Source organism: Oenanthe melanoleuca, chromosome 17 (assembly GCF_029582105.1).
Source record: "Oenanthe melanoleuca isolate GR-GAL-2019-014 chromosome 17, OMel1.0, whole genome shotgun sequence".
NCBI classification, from domain to species: domain Eukaryota; kingdom Metazoa; phylum Chordata; class Aves; order Passeriformes; family Muscicapidae; genus Oenanthe; species Oenanthe melanoleuca.
In genome coordinates, this window is record NC_079350.1 from 9,391,958 (window position 1) to 9,408,576 (window position 16,619).

Genomic DNA, 16,619 nt, shown 5'->3' on the forward strand with positions numbered 1-16,619 from the left:
TGGAGAAGACCTTTAAAGTCACCAAGTCCAACCATTAACCCAGCAGTGCCAAGTCCACCACTCAGCCATGTCCCTGAATGCCATTTCTCAGCTTTTGATGTTACTTCAATGTTTTCCTCCTCTAATTTAGGAAACAATCCCCTTCCTGAGTGTCTAACTCCATTCTATGTACCCTAAAAGCCTCAGACAGAGAGGCCCAGACTGTTTGTGTTTCCTTTTTCCATCTGTGTTTAAACAGACATTGCTTGGTCTGATGGTGCTTTTATTCCTGTGCCTTTTGTGTCAAGTGTGGCAAAGGGAAGTCAAGGTCAGGGTAAGACCCCTTGTCCAGTTCACTGAAACGTTTTCCTGTTACAGCCCAGCAAGGAGGTACCTGGTGAGAAAAGGAAACACATGGAGGAACATGAAACAAAATTCCTGCTTGTCTTTCTCTCCCACAGTGTCACAGACACCAGGGTGAGCTGCCTCTGCTGTGACATTTCACACTGGATTTACCTCTGATTTATCCCACTGCATCCAGCTGTGCAGCAGGCAGAGCTGCTCCAGCAAAACCAGAGCACAAGCAGCAGAACACAAGGAAAGGCTGGGAGAACTGGGATTGTTCAGCCTGGAGAAGAGAAGGCTCTGGGGAGACCCCAGACCTGAAGGAGCTACAAGAAAGAGGCTCTTCCCAGGACACAGGAATGGCTCCACACTGAGAAACAGCAGGGCTGGATGGGATCTTGGGCAGGAATTGTTCCCTGGCAGGGTGGGCAGGGCTGGCACAGGGTGCCCAGAGCAGCTGTGGCTGCCCCTGGATCCCTGGCAGTGCCCAAGGCCAGGCTGGACACTGGGGACAGTGGGAGGTGACACTGCCATGGCAGGGGTGACACTGGATGGGCTTTAAGGTCCCTCCCAACCCAAACCTTCCACCATTCCAAGGTTTAACTTCTGCTCCACTTGCAGAACTCTTGTTAAGGGACTTGTGAAGCAGCAGCTGGAAAACCCAAAGAGCAGAGGAATGCAGGGGGAAGCAGGGCTGGGACAAAGAGCAGGAAGCAATAAAAGCACTCGGGCTCACACAGGCACCCCCAGCTCCCAGCTGTGACCTTGGGACAAACGGGGAGAGGCTCATCCCCCTAATGAGGCAGTGCCACGTGTGTGCTGCTGGCACAGGCAGCCCCAGCAAAGCTCTAAGGATAATCAGAAATGACCCAGAGCAAAAGGCCATCAGAGTGCCAATGATTCCTGCATCAAGCCCATCACTTCTGGCTCAATTGCCACAGCTTTTCTAAAAGGGCAGCAAGTCTTGGATTAACGATTTCAAAGACGACAAATCCACCATAGCCTTTGATATGTTGTTCCAATGCTTAATTGCTCTCACTGGCAAATAATTAAATGCATTATGCTTTTGCAACTAAATTAAAAAGCCCTGTCTCATCAGAACCTCTCACTCCCAGGAGATACTTATGGACTATGACCAACTTCTCTTTTTTTCTTGAAAGTTTCTCTTCAATAATTTTAAGAGAATGAACAAATTAAGCAGCCATAGGATCATTTTCTGGGCCTTGGATCACTCTGAGTCTGCTCTCAGTTGTTCTTACCCCTTAAAAATGCACGTCAGGAGTGCAGGGCACAGTATGCCAAGAATAGTCTCAACAATACTATTTATACCTCTTAAAAGTCCTGAGTTTATAGATCTAAAGGTTAACAGTAACTCTTGGCTACACAATTATTCCAAGAATTCCCAAGTCCCCTGAAATATCCAATGCTTTCCATTTCTAACTCAAAATTAGAAAAATGAGCTTGGGACAGGCAGATCTGACACAAGTGTAAGCAAGGGCTGCATTCTGTATCCTTTAAGTGCAGCTTTTTGCAACTGTCTTTGATAAAAGGTGCTGTTCCTCCCAAACACCAGGAATTCACACTCAGGCCATGCCAGGCTGCTTGGAAGAACACAATCCAATTTTTAAATTATAAAGTATTATGCTATTAGCTTGGGGTTTTTCTCTCCTTCTGTAATTACAACACAGAAATAAATTTAAAATCCTCAACAGGCTGCATGACAACTGCTAAATGTGAGTTTTTCATGGCAATTCTGTTAAAAGTTTTTTTTAAATCAAATCAAGTCTTGTGAGATAAAGATTTACTTGGAGACACATGCAGCAATGGTAAAAAACAAGAATTCCTAGAAAGGGGTGAAGACATCTCTGTCTGTATAAAAATGTCACTCTAAGTATTGTAATAAAAAGGATCAGCACAAAATTTTTAAGTCAGTTTTCTCACCACCTTTCCTAGTTCTCAGCTACATAAAACAGTTGCATCTTTGCTGTTCTTATTAAACAAGTTTTATCCACAGTTTGAGAGAAGTACTGAGAGCAGAATCCCACGCAGAGGAAACTCCAGGAGGCAGTTTGAGCTCCCTGTGGTCACATGTGGACCACTGCAGGCCAAAAAAAGGACTATAAATGAGAGAAAAAGAAACTGCAACAGCAACATCTGCACTTCTTGCAGCTTCTCATGTGGTGTCATCTCATCCTATGCAAAAGACTGAGAAGTCACAACTTCATGTAGGGAATAGTGAAGAAAGTGGGCAGATATTCCAACATTTCTAGCAATGGTTGTGCCTGGAAACAGCAAAAATGGGATCACCACTATGTCCAACCCCACTGTGAGAAACAGCCAAGAAAACTGCTTAGACTGGGGCAAGCACACAATATTTGATGTGTTCACTAAAATTGAACTTAAGGGCTGTCTAATTTTAATGGGATCTATTCACATTTCTATTATTGGCACAGAAGTCCAGGGCAGCAGCAGGGGGAAGTTATTAAAATGGCAAAAAACAGAATATCCTCAGTTGGTTTGGTTTTTTTTCCTGAAAGCAAAACTACAGAACAAACCACCCTCAGTAATGGACCCCCGTGTTGGTTCTATAAACTCCACTTGGCATTTTTCCCACTGCCCAGCATTTGAGGGATCTTTCCATCACTAAAAACAGCAAGCTGGGAGAGAAACCAGAGTGCTGCTGGAAGGACACAGGCCCAGGAGCAGGGCAGCTCTAAGAGCACTGCAGACTCCTGATGCCTGAAACCACCTCAGGCTTGGATGAGGTGTTCCCTCTCTGCTCTGCAGGACTTTCATCTCCAGCTGCAAACCAGAGGCAGCTGGGCAGAGTGAGCTGAGCAGCACTGGGAACAGGGAGTGCCAGCAGCAGCTCTGCCCTCCATCCATCAGCAGCAGGGCTGGGAGATCTGTACCCAGGCTCTGCCTTTGAAGAGCACAAGGCAGCAGCTCCCAGGGGGATCTGCCTCTAACAACTGGTGAGTGGTGGTTAAGCAAGAAATATCAGTCTGCTATAAAAAATTGATCACAAGCAGATGATAGTGCCTGTAGGAGCTGTAGAGGTGCTGCTCTGCCTTTTCTCTGCTGCTGAAGGCTGAATTTCAGGAGCCTGATCAAGCCTTACCTTGGAGCATCAAACCTGCAAGGCTTTGGTGTTAGTCTAGATCAGACCAGCTGCAAGGCTGAGCCACCCTTCATCTGCTGATTAACATGTGCTCATCAGAGGGGGGATTCCATTGTGACTTGATTGCAATTGCACTGATCTGAGAGCACTCACATATCTACACAAAAACATGATTTAGGCAGCCAAGTAGACTGAGCCTAAACATGGCCCAAAGCTGCACTCTGCGTTTCTGCAGCAGAGCACTCAGGGGTGTGGATCTCATCCCTGTCCCCTCCTGCTCCAAGGCAGGGGAGTGTCACACATCAGTCAAAATGAAAGAGGGGAGCCCAAGCCAGAAGTGCCACCAGGGCTCCTGACACAGACAATCCCCCCTGCTGGGGCCAGGGCCGTTATTGCTGTGTTATTTCTGTGGCTGTGGTCAGAGCTGGGGCAGCACCTCCAGCCTCAGCAGCACCAGCACAACCAGCTCAATACCAAATTAAATGTACTGCTCAACAGCCCTCATTCTCACTTCCCTCTGCAGCAGCACCTCTGTTTAAGGAGCCCAATTGTCACTGCTGAGGGAGATTTCCCATCAAGGAAGATGGGGAAGGGTCTGGAGAGACCATTGAGGAGCAGACTGGGGGCACTGGGATGGCTCAGCTGGAGCTCAGGGCAAGGCTCTTCCCCCAGAGGTGCTGGCACTGCCCAGGCTCAGGCTGGAGCTCAGGGCAAGGCTCTTCCCCCAGAGGTGCTGGCACTGCCCAGGCTCAGGCTGGAGCTCAGGGCAAGGCTCTTCCCCCAGAGGTGCTGGCACTGCCCAGGCTCAGGCTGGAGCTCAGGGCAAGGCTCTTCCCCCAGAGGTGCTGGCACTGCCCAGGCTCCCCAGGGAATGGGCACGGCCCCGAGGCTGCCAGAGCTCCAGGAGAGTTTGGACACCAGGGATGGACAGGGGGGAGTGTTGGGGGGTCTGGGCAGGGACAGGGGCTGCACTGGGTGATCCTGTGGGTCCCTCCAGCTCAGGATATTCTGTGATTCCATGTTTAACTCTGCCCCAGCTCACACACACAGACTTCACTCTTCCAGTGCAGTGGAACACACCTGGATACCCCTCTGGAGAGGGTCCTGTATGGGCCTTCTAAACCCTCCCCAAGGACACAATATCCCCATTACCACCACCCCCATTAGGTCCTGCCCTTTTGTTTTGTGTTTCCTGCATATGGGAGCTCACTGAGCAATCCCAGACCCCTGCAGTCCCCTGGCTGCCCCTGCCTGGCCCCAAGAGATGGGCACAGGGAGTTCTCTAAGCCAGAGGCTCCTGCAGAGCAGCCCCAGCCCAGGTCAGCACAGCAGCACCTGTGTGCACACCCAGAGGAGGCAGCTCAAAAGCTCTGGGATCAGGTTTTTAATGGCAATGCTACTTAAGGGAATAAATAGTTTGATGATTATTGGTAGAAAGACCAACATAAGCAAAGCATCTCCTGCTCCAAGCAGTTCCTCCCTGCCCCAGTCAAACTGGCACCTGGCATTTTGGGGACACACTGTGAACCAGGCCAAAATACTCATTTAAAGGATTTTTGTACTATTTCCTGACCCAGTCGTCTGCACAGCATGAACAAATACCACCAGAGACCCACCCCAAACTGCAGCCTCGTGGTCACCAAGGAAACACAACTTGGGATTCCCTGTTCATCCATCTGCTCCTCCTGTCTCCAAAGGTAACTCTGGGATGCTCTCAGTACCTTTACCATCCTTTATCCCTTATGTTTTAATGAAGTAAAGCTCAGAAACTGTGGTTCCCAAGCAGCAGGGGCCTTTTCCAAGCTCAAGACACACACACACAGACACACTCCTGCCTTTCAGTCTGCTGCCTGGCCCTGAAACCTTGCTGCAAAATGGACTAGGAGTGAAAGATTCTTCCAAAAGGGCACTGCTTGTGTTACTGCTCTATTCAGAGGGGAGCAGAAATGATGCTGTCAACAACTCTCCTGAGGTCTCTGTTCAAAAACCACCTTAACATGCGACAATATCAATTAAAATTGTCACCTGTTTCAGACTCAGCTTCGATCCCAATTCAGGAAGAAACTCCTAGACAGAGAAAAAGCTGGTTAAATTGGTGAGAAAATTCTCTTCTTCCTTTCAGAGACCAATTCACATGTGCAGGAAAAGACTACCAAGGTCCCCTGACAGCTATTGGATTACAGAAAACAATTTTTTGGCCCCAGTGGGTTTCTGCAGGAGCCAGGGGGAACAAATGTTCACACTTTGCAGGCAGCAAAATACCTTCCTCCCCTCCTCCTCCCAGGCAGAACAGTTCTGCAAGAACAGTTTCACCAAGAAAACAACAAGGCCCCAAAAAATATCAGCCAAGCAAACTACTGAGGCCTCTAATATCAGCTCCTGGGTGATTTCCACTATTTATTTCCCAGGGTACAGCACTTGATTTCATGGAGGTTTTGAAGGGAAAAGGTGTAAAGGTTGGTGCAGGAAAAGCTCCTGAGCTGAGGAGCCTCCTCCAAGCAGCTCAACAAAGAAATAACTGGGATAGATAAATGAAACTAGCAAGGACTCTGCTGCTCCAAAGAAAATAGCATGTAAATTCCAGAGACAATGGGGAAAAATGAGATAGTAATTATCAGGAAGGCTGAACACAACAGATGTTTTATTGTCTTGCAGAACTGAGATCAAATCTTGGGCTCCCATTCAGCTGCAGAGGCTTGAGGGGAGAAGATGGGAACAGCCTCTTCTCACCACCCTTCCTGGGAATGTTGCCTCTCTCCCTATTTTAAGCCCAAGGCAAACGGCCAGAGGAGCTGAGAACAGGCTATGTACTTTCTAGAGCAGCTCAACAAGTGCAGGCTTTGGTTTTTTGAAGCTGCTTTTGCTGTGTGAGCAAAGAAGGATCACCAGCAGCGTGTCCCAGTGCTCCCAAACACCACACTCCTCTTCCCAGAGACAAACCTTGAAGCCCAAGGGGTTGAATATAAATATTCATCCAATGAATCATAAGATATGAATGAGGGAAACACTCCCTCCCAATCCAGCAGTCGCCTTTTAGGGAGGGAATTGTCTCTCTCAGTTGCTCAGCCCCACAGGATCTCTGTCTGTGTTAAATTCCAAACGGGTCTGGGGGTTTGCCCAGCCCAATTCCAGTGCACAGCTGGGGGCTGGAGGCACTTTGGGCTTCCTTGGGTTAGAGACTGATGGCAGATTGATGGGAGATTGATGAAGCACATGAGGAGAGCTGAATTCACTTGCAATTCTTGCAAAGAAACCACTTTTTAATAGTTTCTCTCTGTGCAAGCCAGGAAACAGAGCTGGGCTGAGAGCAGAGAATCCAAACACAGCCAGGGCAAGGCAGAGGGGAAATGAGTGCTATGGGGGGCTGGCTGGAAATCCTGGCAGGCAGGTGTGGCTTCTTCCTCTCCTGAGCCTGCTGCCCACAGCTTGGAGATCTGGCTGTGCTCTTTGGACTCCCAGCTGCTGCTGGAGCCACAGGTGGTGCCACAGCCAAGGCACCTTTCCCCAGCTGGGGCTGCCGAGGTACCACTCCTTTCTCTGCCCTTTTCTCTCTCTTTTCCTGCTCCAGGCCACAGGGCCCTACAGCTCTGAGCCCTTCACACCTCACCACTGCTGTGCTGACAAGTGGGAGACACCTGAGAGCCCCTTTGGATCTGCTGGATCACAGCACCAAACATTGCACCAACCCTGCCAAAGCTGCAGCAGCTTCCATGCAGTTCTGGGAATGACTCCCATGGCTGATCCTTTCCTTGACATAAAGGCCACTCTCCCTCCACCCTCAGACACAGCACAGAGAGAGGATCCAGCTCACTGTGGTCACATAAAGCATCACAGGGATGAAAACTGCTTATAGTGGAGATCTGCCTGTTGCAGGATCTATTCCCTACCTCTGGCAAAGAACCAAAAAAATAACCAAACAAAAGGCCCATTCCTGTCCTCCTCACTATGACATGAAAGCACCAAATGACATCTCCTTATGCCTCCAAAAAAAAAAACACAGGGCTCTGCTCTATTAAGTGGTGGTAAATCTACCCCTGAGGATTCTGGAGAGAACATTTCCCAGTGACATGGAGAGAAAACATCATCTCTTTTAGTCCTATAATGATTCCTACAGCAATGCAATCAAGCTGCCTCACAGATCTTGACAGATTCTGAGCTTAGGAGGAGTCTCAAGTTTACATGCTATGCTTAATTTCCTTTGGGTTGACCTTAGAAGAAATCTGTTTCACAAGCAGCTCTGGGTGTCAGCAGAGGCTGATGAGCAATAGAGCCATGAGAGAAAGGCCATTTAGTGTCTCACATAGATCTGTTGGAGGAGGCAATTGATCAATTATATATTTAGAAACACACTGGGGACAGGAGCTGGTGGTGGCCATGTGACCAAGTATTTTAACATCTCTGTCTGTAGGAAGAGAAAAAAATTAAAATAAATCAATAAATACATATAAATATATTAAAAAATTTAAAAACCAATTGATTCAGCAGGCAAGCCCTGAACACCACATGTTGCCATGCAGCCAGCATCCCTCACACCCCCCAGAAAGCCAAGAGCAAGGCCAGCAGCACTGTTGGGCAGGTACATTACCAGGCTGGGGGTGGGTTTGGGCATTGTCTTCCGTGCTCTGTGCACCTTGACTTCAGCATTAGCAGCAGGGGCTCTTTTGGCATCCGTGTCCTTACTGCCCTCCCCGAGCTTGCTCGGCACCTGGAGCTGGGCAAAGGCCCCCAGAGTCCTGCCCCTGCCTGCTCCTCCAGGCAGGGTTTTGGCAGCATGGCCAGTGAGAGAAGCAAAGCTGGTAGTCCTTAGAGGCTGCTCCTGTGCCATCTGCTTGGTGAGGATGTAGCCATTGCTCCCTGTGACAGAAGTCTGTGTGAAGTCATTTGCTTTCAGGTGGTTCTGCTTCCCAGGCTCGCTGTCCCGCTCCGAGATGCCATTCTCTGCTATCCTATTTAACTTAGTACTAGAGTCCTGCTGGCTCACTTTTGTGTTGTCCTGAGTGGTTTTTGCTGGGTTTGGGTGGCCCCCACCCTCGCTGTGCTCACAGGAACCGTTGGTTTCACCGTCTACAGCCATTTTTGGTTCCCCCACTTGCTTTTCTGTAGCGCTTTCATCTGCAGCCATGGCATTAAACCCTGCAGGGAGAGGGAGGAAGAGAGGAGAAAAGGGTCACAAGTGGTGTTGAAACTCTTAAGGGAAGGCACAGCTACTCACAGTGTAAGAGAAACCCTCTGCTCCAACCCTGCCTGATGTAAATCACAGAATCCCAGAATATTTAGGGTTGGTAAAGACCTCCAAGATCATCCAACCATGGATCAACCACCAGCACCAACTAAAGCACAGCACTGAGTGCCAGGTTGTTCCCTCAGCCCTCCTGGATCCTCACACAGTCACATTTGGGGTGGGTGGCCCAGGTGCCAGCAGTCACTTATTGCTACTTGTCTCAGCTGCAGATGTGGCCATTTATTCCCAACAATGGTTTTTTCAAGGTAAATATTATCTCTGGCTTTTCCAATAACTGCATTTATTGGACCATATGTCAACACAACACCTGGCAAACAAAGCTCTGCCCCATCTTGCATCCGGATCTCTGCTGAAGCCCTTCCCAAAGGCAGTCTGACATGGAAAAGCTTTGCTGGCAGGGCTGTACCAGGGAGCTTTGTCTGGCACACACAGCCCAGCAGCCAAATGCCCACATCAGGGCTCTGCTGCTGCAGGGAACATCCCAAGGAATAACTCCTTGGCTATCCCCAGCTCTGAATGCTGTTCAGTGGGAATTGGCTCTTTCAGCACCACAAGACCAGGTCCAGGATTCCTGGTGTCATTTCAGAGGCAACAGCAGGAGTAAACACAGGAATGAAGTGTGGGAAATGCATTTCTAGACTAAAATAATTCTATGATTCAAATGCAGCAAGGTTTTTGCAGCCTGACAAAGCTCATGTACAACAGTGCCCATATAAAACATTCCTTTTCCTTCCCTTCCAAACATTTCCCTGCTCCTCCAGCAGCGACTTTGTCCCATCAAAGATCCCAAATCCAAGCTGAAAAAATCCAACTACAAATGCCATGTACTTGCAGGAAAGTTTCTGACATGACAACCCAGCAGCTCCCCAGGCAAGCAGGAGTGATAACAATTCACTGGCACGCTCAGAGCAGTGATTACATCAACCTGCTGTTAGGGATTCCTTGGCTTGTTTTCCTTCCAGAGACCAGACAGTTATGAAAAGCAACACAAGAAGTACAGGGAGAGCTCTGTCAGAGCAGGGGGGATTGATTCAAACCAGCTCCCATCAAAGCAATTTTCACCTAGAGGATCCAGAGAGCCTGGAGTCACACAGGAGGAACAGGCAGACCTGGGTATCAGCACCTCATTTCACACTGCCCAGGAAGCACAAAAGGCAAGGAAAACATCTCTGAGCCCCAGAATCAAGGCTGGAAAACCTCAGAGACCATCAAGTCCAACCTGTGACCAACCCCCACCTTTTTACTAGCCCAGAGCAACAAGTGCCACGTCCAGGTGCTGCTTGGACATCTCCAGGGATGGGGACTCCAAACCCCCCTGAGCAGCCCCTTCCAATGAAGGAATTCCTGCTGCTGTCCAACCTGAACCTCCCCTGGCACCCTGAGCCTCCCCTGGCCATTCCCTCTCCTCCTGTCCCTGTTCCCAGAGCCTGACCCCTCCAGCTGTCCCCTCCTGTCAGGGAGTTGTGCAGAGCCACAAGGGCCTCCCTGAGCCTCCTTTTCTCCAGCTGAGCCCTTTCAGCTCCCTCAGCTGCTTCACAAATGTCTCTTCTGACCTGGCAAGAACCAGGATCCTGGGTGACAAGTCCTGCCTGAGCTGCAAAGCCCAGCTCCAAGCACAGGCAGCTCCCTGCAAAGGTGAGCAGGGAGGAGACCCAGCACCACCCAGCTCACCAGAACAGCTCTTCCCAAAACCCACCCAAATTCCATTTCCGTTGGGGGGAAAAAAAAAAATCCCTCTTTTTCTACCCTTTTTTAGTACATTTGTTTAGTCCTTCTTAATCATGGAATCACAGAATATTCCGAGCTGGAGGGACCCCCCAGGATCACCCAGTGCAGCCCCTGTCCCTGCCCAGACTGCCACTGATGGAGAAGGGGACAGTCCTTCTGATGCTCCTGATTTCCAGCTGAAAGCCACAGATGTTGCAGATGAGTCTGGAAAGTCTCCAAGCCCCGAGCAGTCCTGCCCTGGGATCAGCTCTGGCCATTTTTCCTGAAGAGACACTGCACCAAGAGATCCATTCCCCCTAATTCCAGGCAGCCCAGCCTGGGATTGCCTCCCATGTGGGCTCTGCTGGTTCACAGCCTCCAGAGAGAGCTCCAAAACATCCCCAGTGCTCTCTGGAGACACACAGACCTCACCTGCAGGAGCAGTGACTGAGGGCTCTCCAAGCAGGATTCAAAGTTATCATCTCCACCTGCTCCCTCTCACACCACCCAGACCTCCCTGTGTACAGAAAGAGGCACAAGGCTTTGGTTCTGATAGCAATAATTCCAGGAGAAGATAAAGTGCTCCTTTTTTCACTGTTTTATTTCACTATTTGAAAAGCTGTGGGCAGAGGGGACCACAAGCATGACTTTATTCTTTCAATTCTTGTTTCTCTCTCTGCATTCAGGGTCTTTAAAAGGCCATTTAAGCAATTATTGCAGCAAAGTCAGTGCCAGGGGAAAAAAAAAGAAAAGCAACAAGAAATAAGCTCTCTAACCACAGCTGGAGGTTTCTAGAGCTCAGCTTTAGGCACCTGGCTGAATGAAGCCTTCAATATTTGTTGATTTAAACACTGTGTTCTCCCACCAGAGCAGTCAAATAACTTTAGTGGCTGTCTATGAGATAAACTGAATAAGCAGAGGGCAAGAATTGCTCTACCTGCCATGAAAGCAACCAAAACAATGTGAATTAGAGCACTGCCCTAGGGAAGTAACTGCATTACCCCAGAAAGCATCACAGGCTTTATGAAAAATCCATGCAGCTGAAATCAGAATCACACACACACACACACACCCTTATTTCCCTCACTGTGAAATGCAATCTGATTGACTGTGGAAGTGGCACCAGCCTTCCAAACCTGTGTGAGCAGAGATTTGATGAAACACAGATATGGAATTTCTTCACAGCAGAGGCCAAGGACTGAGCAGGAAGAGAAACCATGTTTCCTTTCATGCAGACTCTGGTGATTTTATACCACACAAAAATCAGTGGTTAGATTAGAAATGAATGCCAGATTTCAAAAGTGTTTAAAATGTATATGAGATTTAGATGCCTAAATCTCAAAGGAACACAAAAGCTCTGCCTTTAGGTAACTTAGGAGCCTGAGCTCTGCTTGCAGAAGGACATAGATTCACAGTTTATATCTAATTGAAAATTAGTTAGATTAAACTTTTTTAAGCACTTGTACCTTTTGTAAGACTTCTGGTCATTATCATTGGAAATCTTTGGAACATTTCTTTTCCACCTAGCATGTTGTATCAAGGGGAATAAACCTTTCTGTTCTACCAATTCCATTATTTTGAGGGGTTTGAAAGGAAACAGCCTCCAACAAGCCCTAGACAAGCAGAATCCTCCCTTTGGGGTAAAACCCCCTCCACTGTCCCACTGCCTCTTCTGGCAGCACTAAACCAAAGCCATGCACAGTTTGGGATGGCATTGCTTCCTGCACACTGAGCTCCCCACCATCCCCACTTCCACACCAACTAAAGAGCTGCCCATGGAGAATCAGTTCATGCCAAGAGCTGCATCACAATCTGAATGGCAGCTCAGTGAGCTGGTGGGGTGTTCCCAGCCCAGACACCTGATCTAACAGGAAAACAGGAATTGCCAGCCCAGGTTCAGCAGGGGCACCTGCACAGCACTGCTGAATGGCACAACTCAGCACATTTCACACCCTTGCTGAACTCTGGCCCCCAGACAGGGATGGGAACACAAACCAGAGCCAGCAGGAGCCTCACAATGATAATACAGAAGCTCTTCAACAGCTCCAGACACCTCAAGAAACACTTCTTACCAATGTGACCTTTCCATCCCCTCTTTTTTGTTCCAAAAAAAAAAAAAAGCTTCAATGAAAACCTGCTAAAATCCTCAATTCAAATACACCTCGTGGCAGTGAGTTCTCCCCTTGAAAATGCTGCTCAGCAGCTTTTCTGCTCCTGTGCTGCAAATGCAAGGGAATTATAAAACTAAACTTGGTATTTCTCTAAAACTTTGTGACTTTACAGCATTCATCCTTTCTAAGGAAGCCAAAATGAGGTTTTCTCCACATTCAGTTTTCTCCCCAACTCACTCACTGCTCTTTAATCTACAACCATCCTTTCTTTAATTAAAATTAAATAAAAGGTAGGAAGTTCTAGCCTGCATCCATGAAGTGTAACTTTATTCATTAGAGGCATCCCCAATGCCAGATGCAGCAGGAAAAGCTTCTCCCATGGACCCCAAGACTGCCTGAATGCCCATTGAGTCTGGATTCATCTAAAACCCAGGTAATGTGCCCAAAAGATTTACTGGTGCTATTTGAAGTTGATACTGAGTTGGCACAAACTTCAAGTAAAAACATATTATTTAGGGGCTGGGTACATTTTAGTAACACAAGGAATTTAAGACTCAGGAAGTTGGGCTATTCCACTATGCCTGTGACTCAATGTGGCAAAGAACACCCAAAAATAAATTTAAATCCCTCCTCTGAATTACCAACTGCAGAGCTCCCAGCCCTCCCCAGGCTCAGGCAGGAGGGTCAGGCTCAAGTCAATGTCACAGAACATCACAGTCATTCAAAATGGAATTAAAATTCCCCCAAAGAAAACAGACTCTGATGAAAGACAGGATGAGACCACCCCATCTAATTTTAGGTGTCTACAAGGCACCTCCCACTCCAGGGGTCCCTAAGGCACCACTGGGGCCAACAGAGAGAACCCAGAGCTCAAAAGCAGCACAGGCTGACTTTAAACATCTTTGGACAAACTCACCCCTGCCTGCTCCATGTCTAAGCAGAAACAAGTGGATTAATTCAGAATTACAATGATAACTTTAAAAAACCCCAAATTAGGCAGAATTAAAGCCTCTCCAGCCCAGATGTCAGTTCCTCTTTGCTGTCTTTGCCTGCTGGGGTTTCCAGCCCTTTCAGCAGAGCCAGACCTGGCTCCAGTCCTGCCCTGGAGCTTGCCAGAGCTGGGTCCAGCCTGCCAAACCTATCAGTGGGCAGAGGCTGTCTAAGAGTTACTGTCCCCAGCAGCCATCCTGGCCACAGCAGAGGGGACACTATCACCTCCGTGGGGACCCAAAGGGACAAGCACCCACAGAAACTTCCCCTCTGAGGGAGGTCAGCTATCAACTCAAAACTCAGTGTACTCTGACAATGCTCTTTTGAAAAAAACACAAAGGCTGAAATGCATTTTTAAAGTTTGGAGTTCAATGCTTGGTGAAACAAAGTAAGAAAATTATGCAAATATTAGGAGCCCTTGTGCTCCAGGCCAAACTGCAGCCACCAGGTCTGAGGGAAAAGAGAGCAGAAAAGAAATAGAAATTAAAATATATTCTGCAGCAAGTGTACCAGTATCTTATCTGGAACTTTTACACATTTTTCTGAGCATCTTGGTGCTGAGGACTGGTGGAGGCAGTGGGATTCTCCACACATTTCCTCAGCACAGAGCCCAAGCAGAGCCAAGAGGCTTCAGCTGCTGCAAGAGAAATGTTCAAAGACAGGGCTTAAATGAACTTAGCTTAAATGAACTAAGCAAAGAGAGAGCTTAAGGAGAAGCCCAGGATTTGGAAGTGCAGACTAAGAAGTGCATCCAGCTGTATTTATATACACACACCACACAGATGTTCTACCTCAACCACTTTGCAGATCATCCTTAAAACACCACAGATCCCACAGCCTTTGATTCAATACCCAACTGTCCTGCTGGATAAAAGTGAGAAAAGCACCTGCTTTTAATCTTTGTGTTACAGCAGCTCCCTCCCCTCTTCCTGCTCTAACTCCAGCAAAAAGGAAAACTGCCAAGCAGAGAAGAGCCCAGCTGCCATCAGAAGGATGAAGGTGTTGGGGGTGACACACAGATGGGGGAGAGGTGGCAGCTGGAGACCCTGAATCCACTGGGCAGGAAAGAACTCCCTCCATCACTGAAGGCTGGAAGGGACCCTGAGCTACCTGACCCAGTGATGGCACTGCTGCCCATGGCACAGGGTTGGAACTGATCATCTTTAATGTCCCCTCCAACCCAAACCAGTCTGGGATTCTGGGATTCTGGGATTCTGGGACTGAAGCCCAAAAGCCGAGCATTTTGAAGCCAAGAAATGCAGATAAATGTGTTTTCAGGCAAAAATCCCTCTCTGGGGTGAGTTATTGAAGGTCTCTTCTTCCCCCCAACCCTTGTGAAGATGGGTTGGTGTCCAGGTATTTCCAGACCTGAGGAGTCACTCCTCCCTGGAGTACTGTGACCATGCACAGCAAGAGGCAAAACAGGAAAAGTGAACCAGAAAATAGGAAGAATCAACTTCTGCTGTGAGAGCTCAACATGGAGATTACACAGGTGGGGTTAATGGGACTCAGCACCTGCCCAGGGCTGGGAATGCTGGTGGGGACTCAGAATCACAGGGGTTGGAAGGGACCTCTAGAGAGCACCCAGCCCAACCCCTGCCAAGGCAGGATCACCTGGAACAGGTGACACAGGAACGTGTCCAGGTGGGTTTGGAATGTCTGCAGAGAGTGACACTCCACACCCTCCCCAGGCACCTGGCCCAGAGCTCTTTTTCCCTTCCTCATGCTGAGTGGAATTTCTTTGTTTAGTTCATGGCCATTGCTCCCTGTCCTGTCACTAGAACCACTGAACAGAGTCTGGCACCATCCTCTGACACCCCTGGAGATATTTCTGTGCACTAATCAGATCCTCTCTGAGGCTTCTCTGCTCCAGACTAACCAGACCCAGCTCCTGCAGTGTCCCCCCATATGAGACATGCTCCAGACCCCTCACCACCTCTGCAGCCTCTGCCAGACCCTCTCCAGCAGCTCCTTGTCTTTCTTGAACCATGAAGACCAGAACTGAACCCAAAACTCCAAATGTGGTGGAGTAGAAGAGAAGGATCTCCCCTAACCTGCTGGCCACACCAAAATGCCCTCCAGCATTCCCTTGGCCCTCCTAGCCCCCAGGACACAGATTGAACATTAAGAGTGAAACTGGCTCAACAGTTTAATGACTCAGAGCAGGTTAACAGCCTCCTGAAACTCATTCATCCCTCAGCCATGGGATGGGTCCTGTGTCACAGCCACGAGCCCAGCTGTGTCCAAGGGATGCTCCTGCTCCAGGGCAGGGGTTGCAAACCCAGGGAATGCTTGGTGCACAGCTGGGTGAACATGTAAAATCCTGAAGCATCACTTTGCTCTGCCTGGCCTCCTGCTGTCAGCCTCAGCAGGGGATCCCAGTGCCAAGTACCTGAGGAGAGCAGATTAGTCCTTCCCTCCTTTCAAGCTGCCATCCCTGCACCTGGGAATGCAAAGGCTGCAGCTGCTCAGTGGAAAGCAGCACTTCCTGTGCTCACAGCAGCTTCCTACCTGCAATAAGAGGGAGAAAAAGGGAAAAAACAGTCCCCTCCAGGAGTTTAAACCCCAGACAGTCTCTCAAAGCAGGCTGAAGTTTATGAGAGCAGTGACTGTGCACGTCTCACCCAGCACTGTGGCTCTTGGAAAGCAGCTGCCTCAGGTGAAGGCTCAGAAACTCTGGAGCAAATGGAGACTTTCATTCCCAACACCCATCCCTGCTCCTTTGTGCTGCTGCTTTACTGGAACTTCCCACCCCTGGGCATGAGGAATCAGAAAAGGAGTGGTTTGCCTTGAAAGGTCAAGGGAGACGTAGAGCAGGGAGTGAAGCACACTTGCAATTCTTGCAAAGAAACCACTTTTTAATAGTTTCTCTCTGAGTCAGACTAAAGACAATATGGCCTAATAAAAGCTTTTTTTCCACTCATCTCCCTTCTCCCTGCTCCCTTCCCTACCCTGTCAGAGGGAAGTATGGACCTAAGCTCACACCCACATGTAAAACTGAACTGGAACATTTCCCACAGACCACAAAACAGCCTCATCACAGCTTTTCTATCTGTGTTGAGCAATTTTACACAGAAAGGGACACTGAGCCTAGTGAACAGCTTCCACAGGTTGGGACTCACCC

At 48.7% G+C, this 16,619-nt stretch overlaps 1 protein-coding gene across 14 annotated transcripts in view; it reads right to left on the reverse strand.

Moving 5' to 3' along the window:
- The window catches only part of EHMT1 (euchromatic histone lysine methyltransferase 1), a 113,992-nt gene that overhangs the window by 42,259 nt on the left and 55,114 nt on the right, over positions 1-16,619 (reverse strand). For 9 of the 14 annotated variants that reach the window (XM_056505134.1, XM_056505121.1, XM_056505129.1 and 6 more), the window contains 2 exons: positions 8,031-8,578; positions 5,471-5,512 (listed from right to left, as the gene is read on the reverse strand). In XM_056505134.1, coding sequence (XP_056361109.1) covers positions 5,471-5,512; positions 8,031-8,578 — 590 coding nt within the window. Of the gene's footprint in view, positions 1-5,470; positions 5,513-8,030; positions 8,579-15,887; positions 15,993-16,619 lie in introns of those variants that run through there. The other 5 variants (XM_056505135.1, XM_056505124.1, XM_056505132.1 and 2 more) reach the window with 2 other exon arrangements.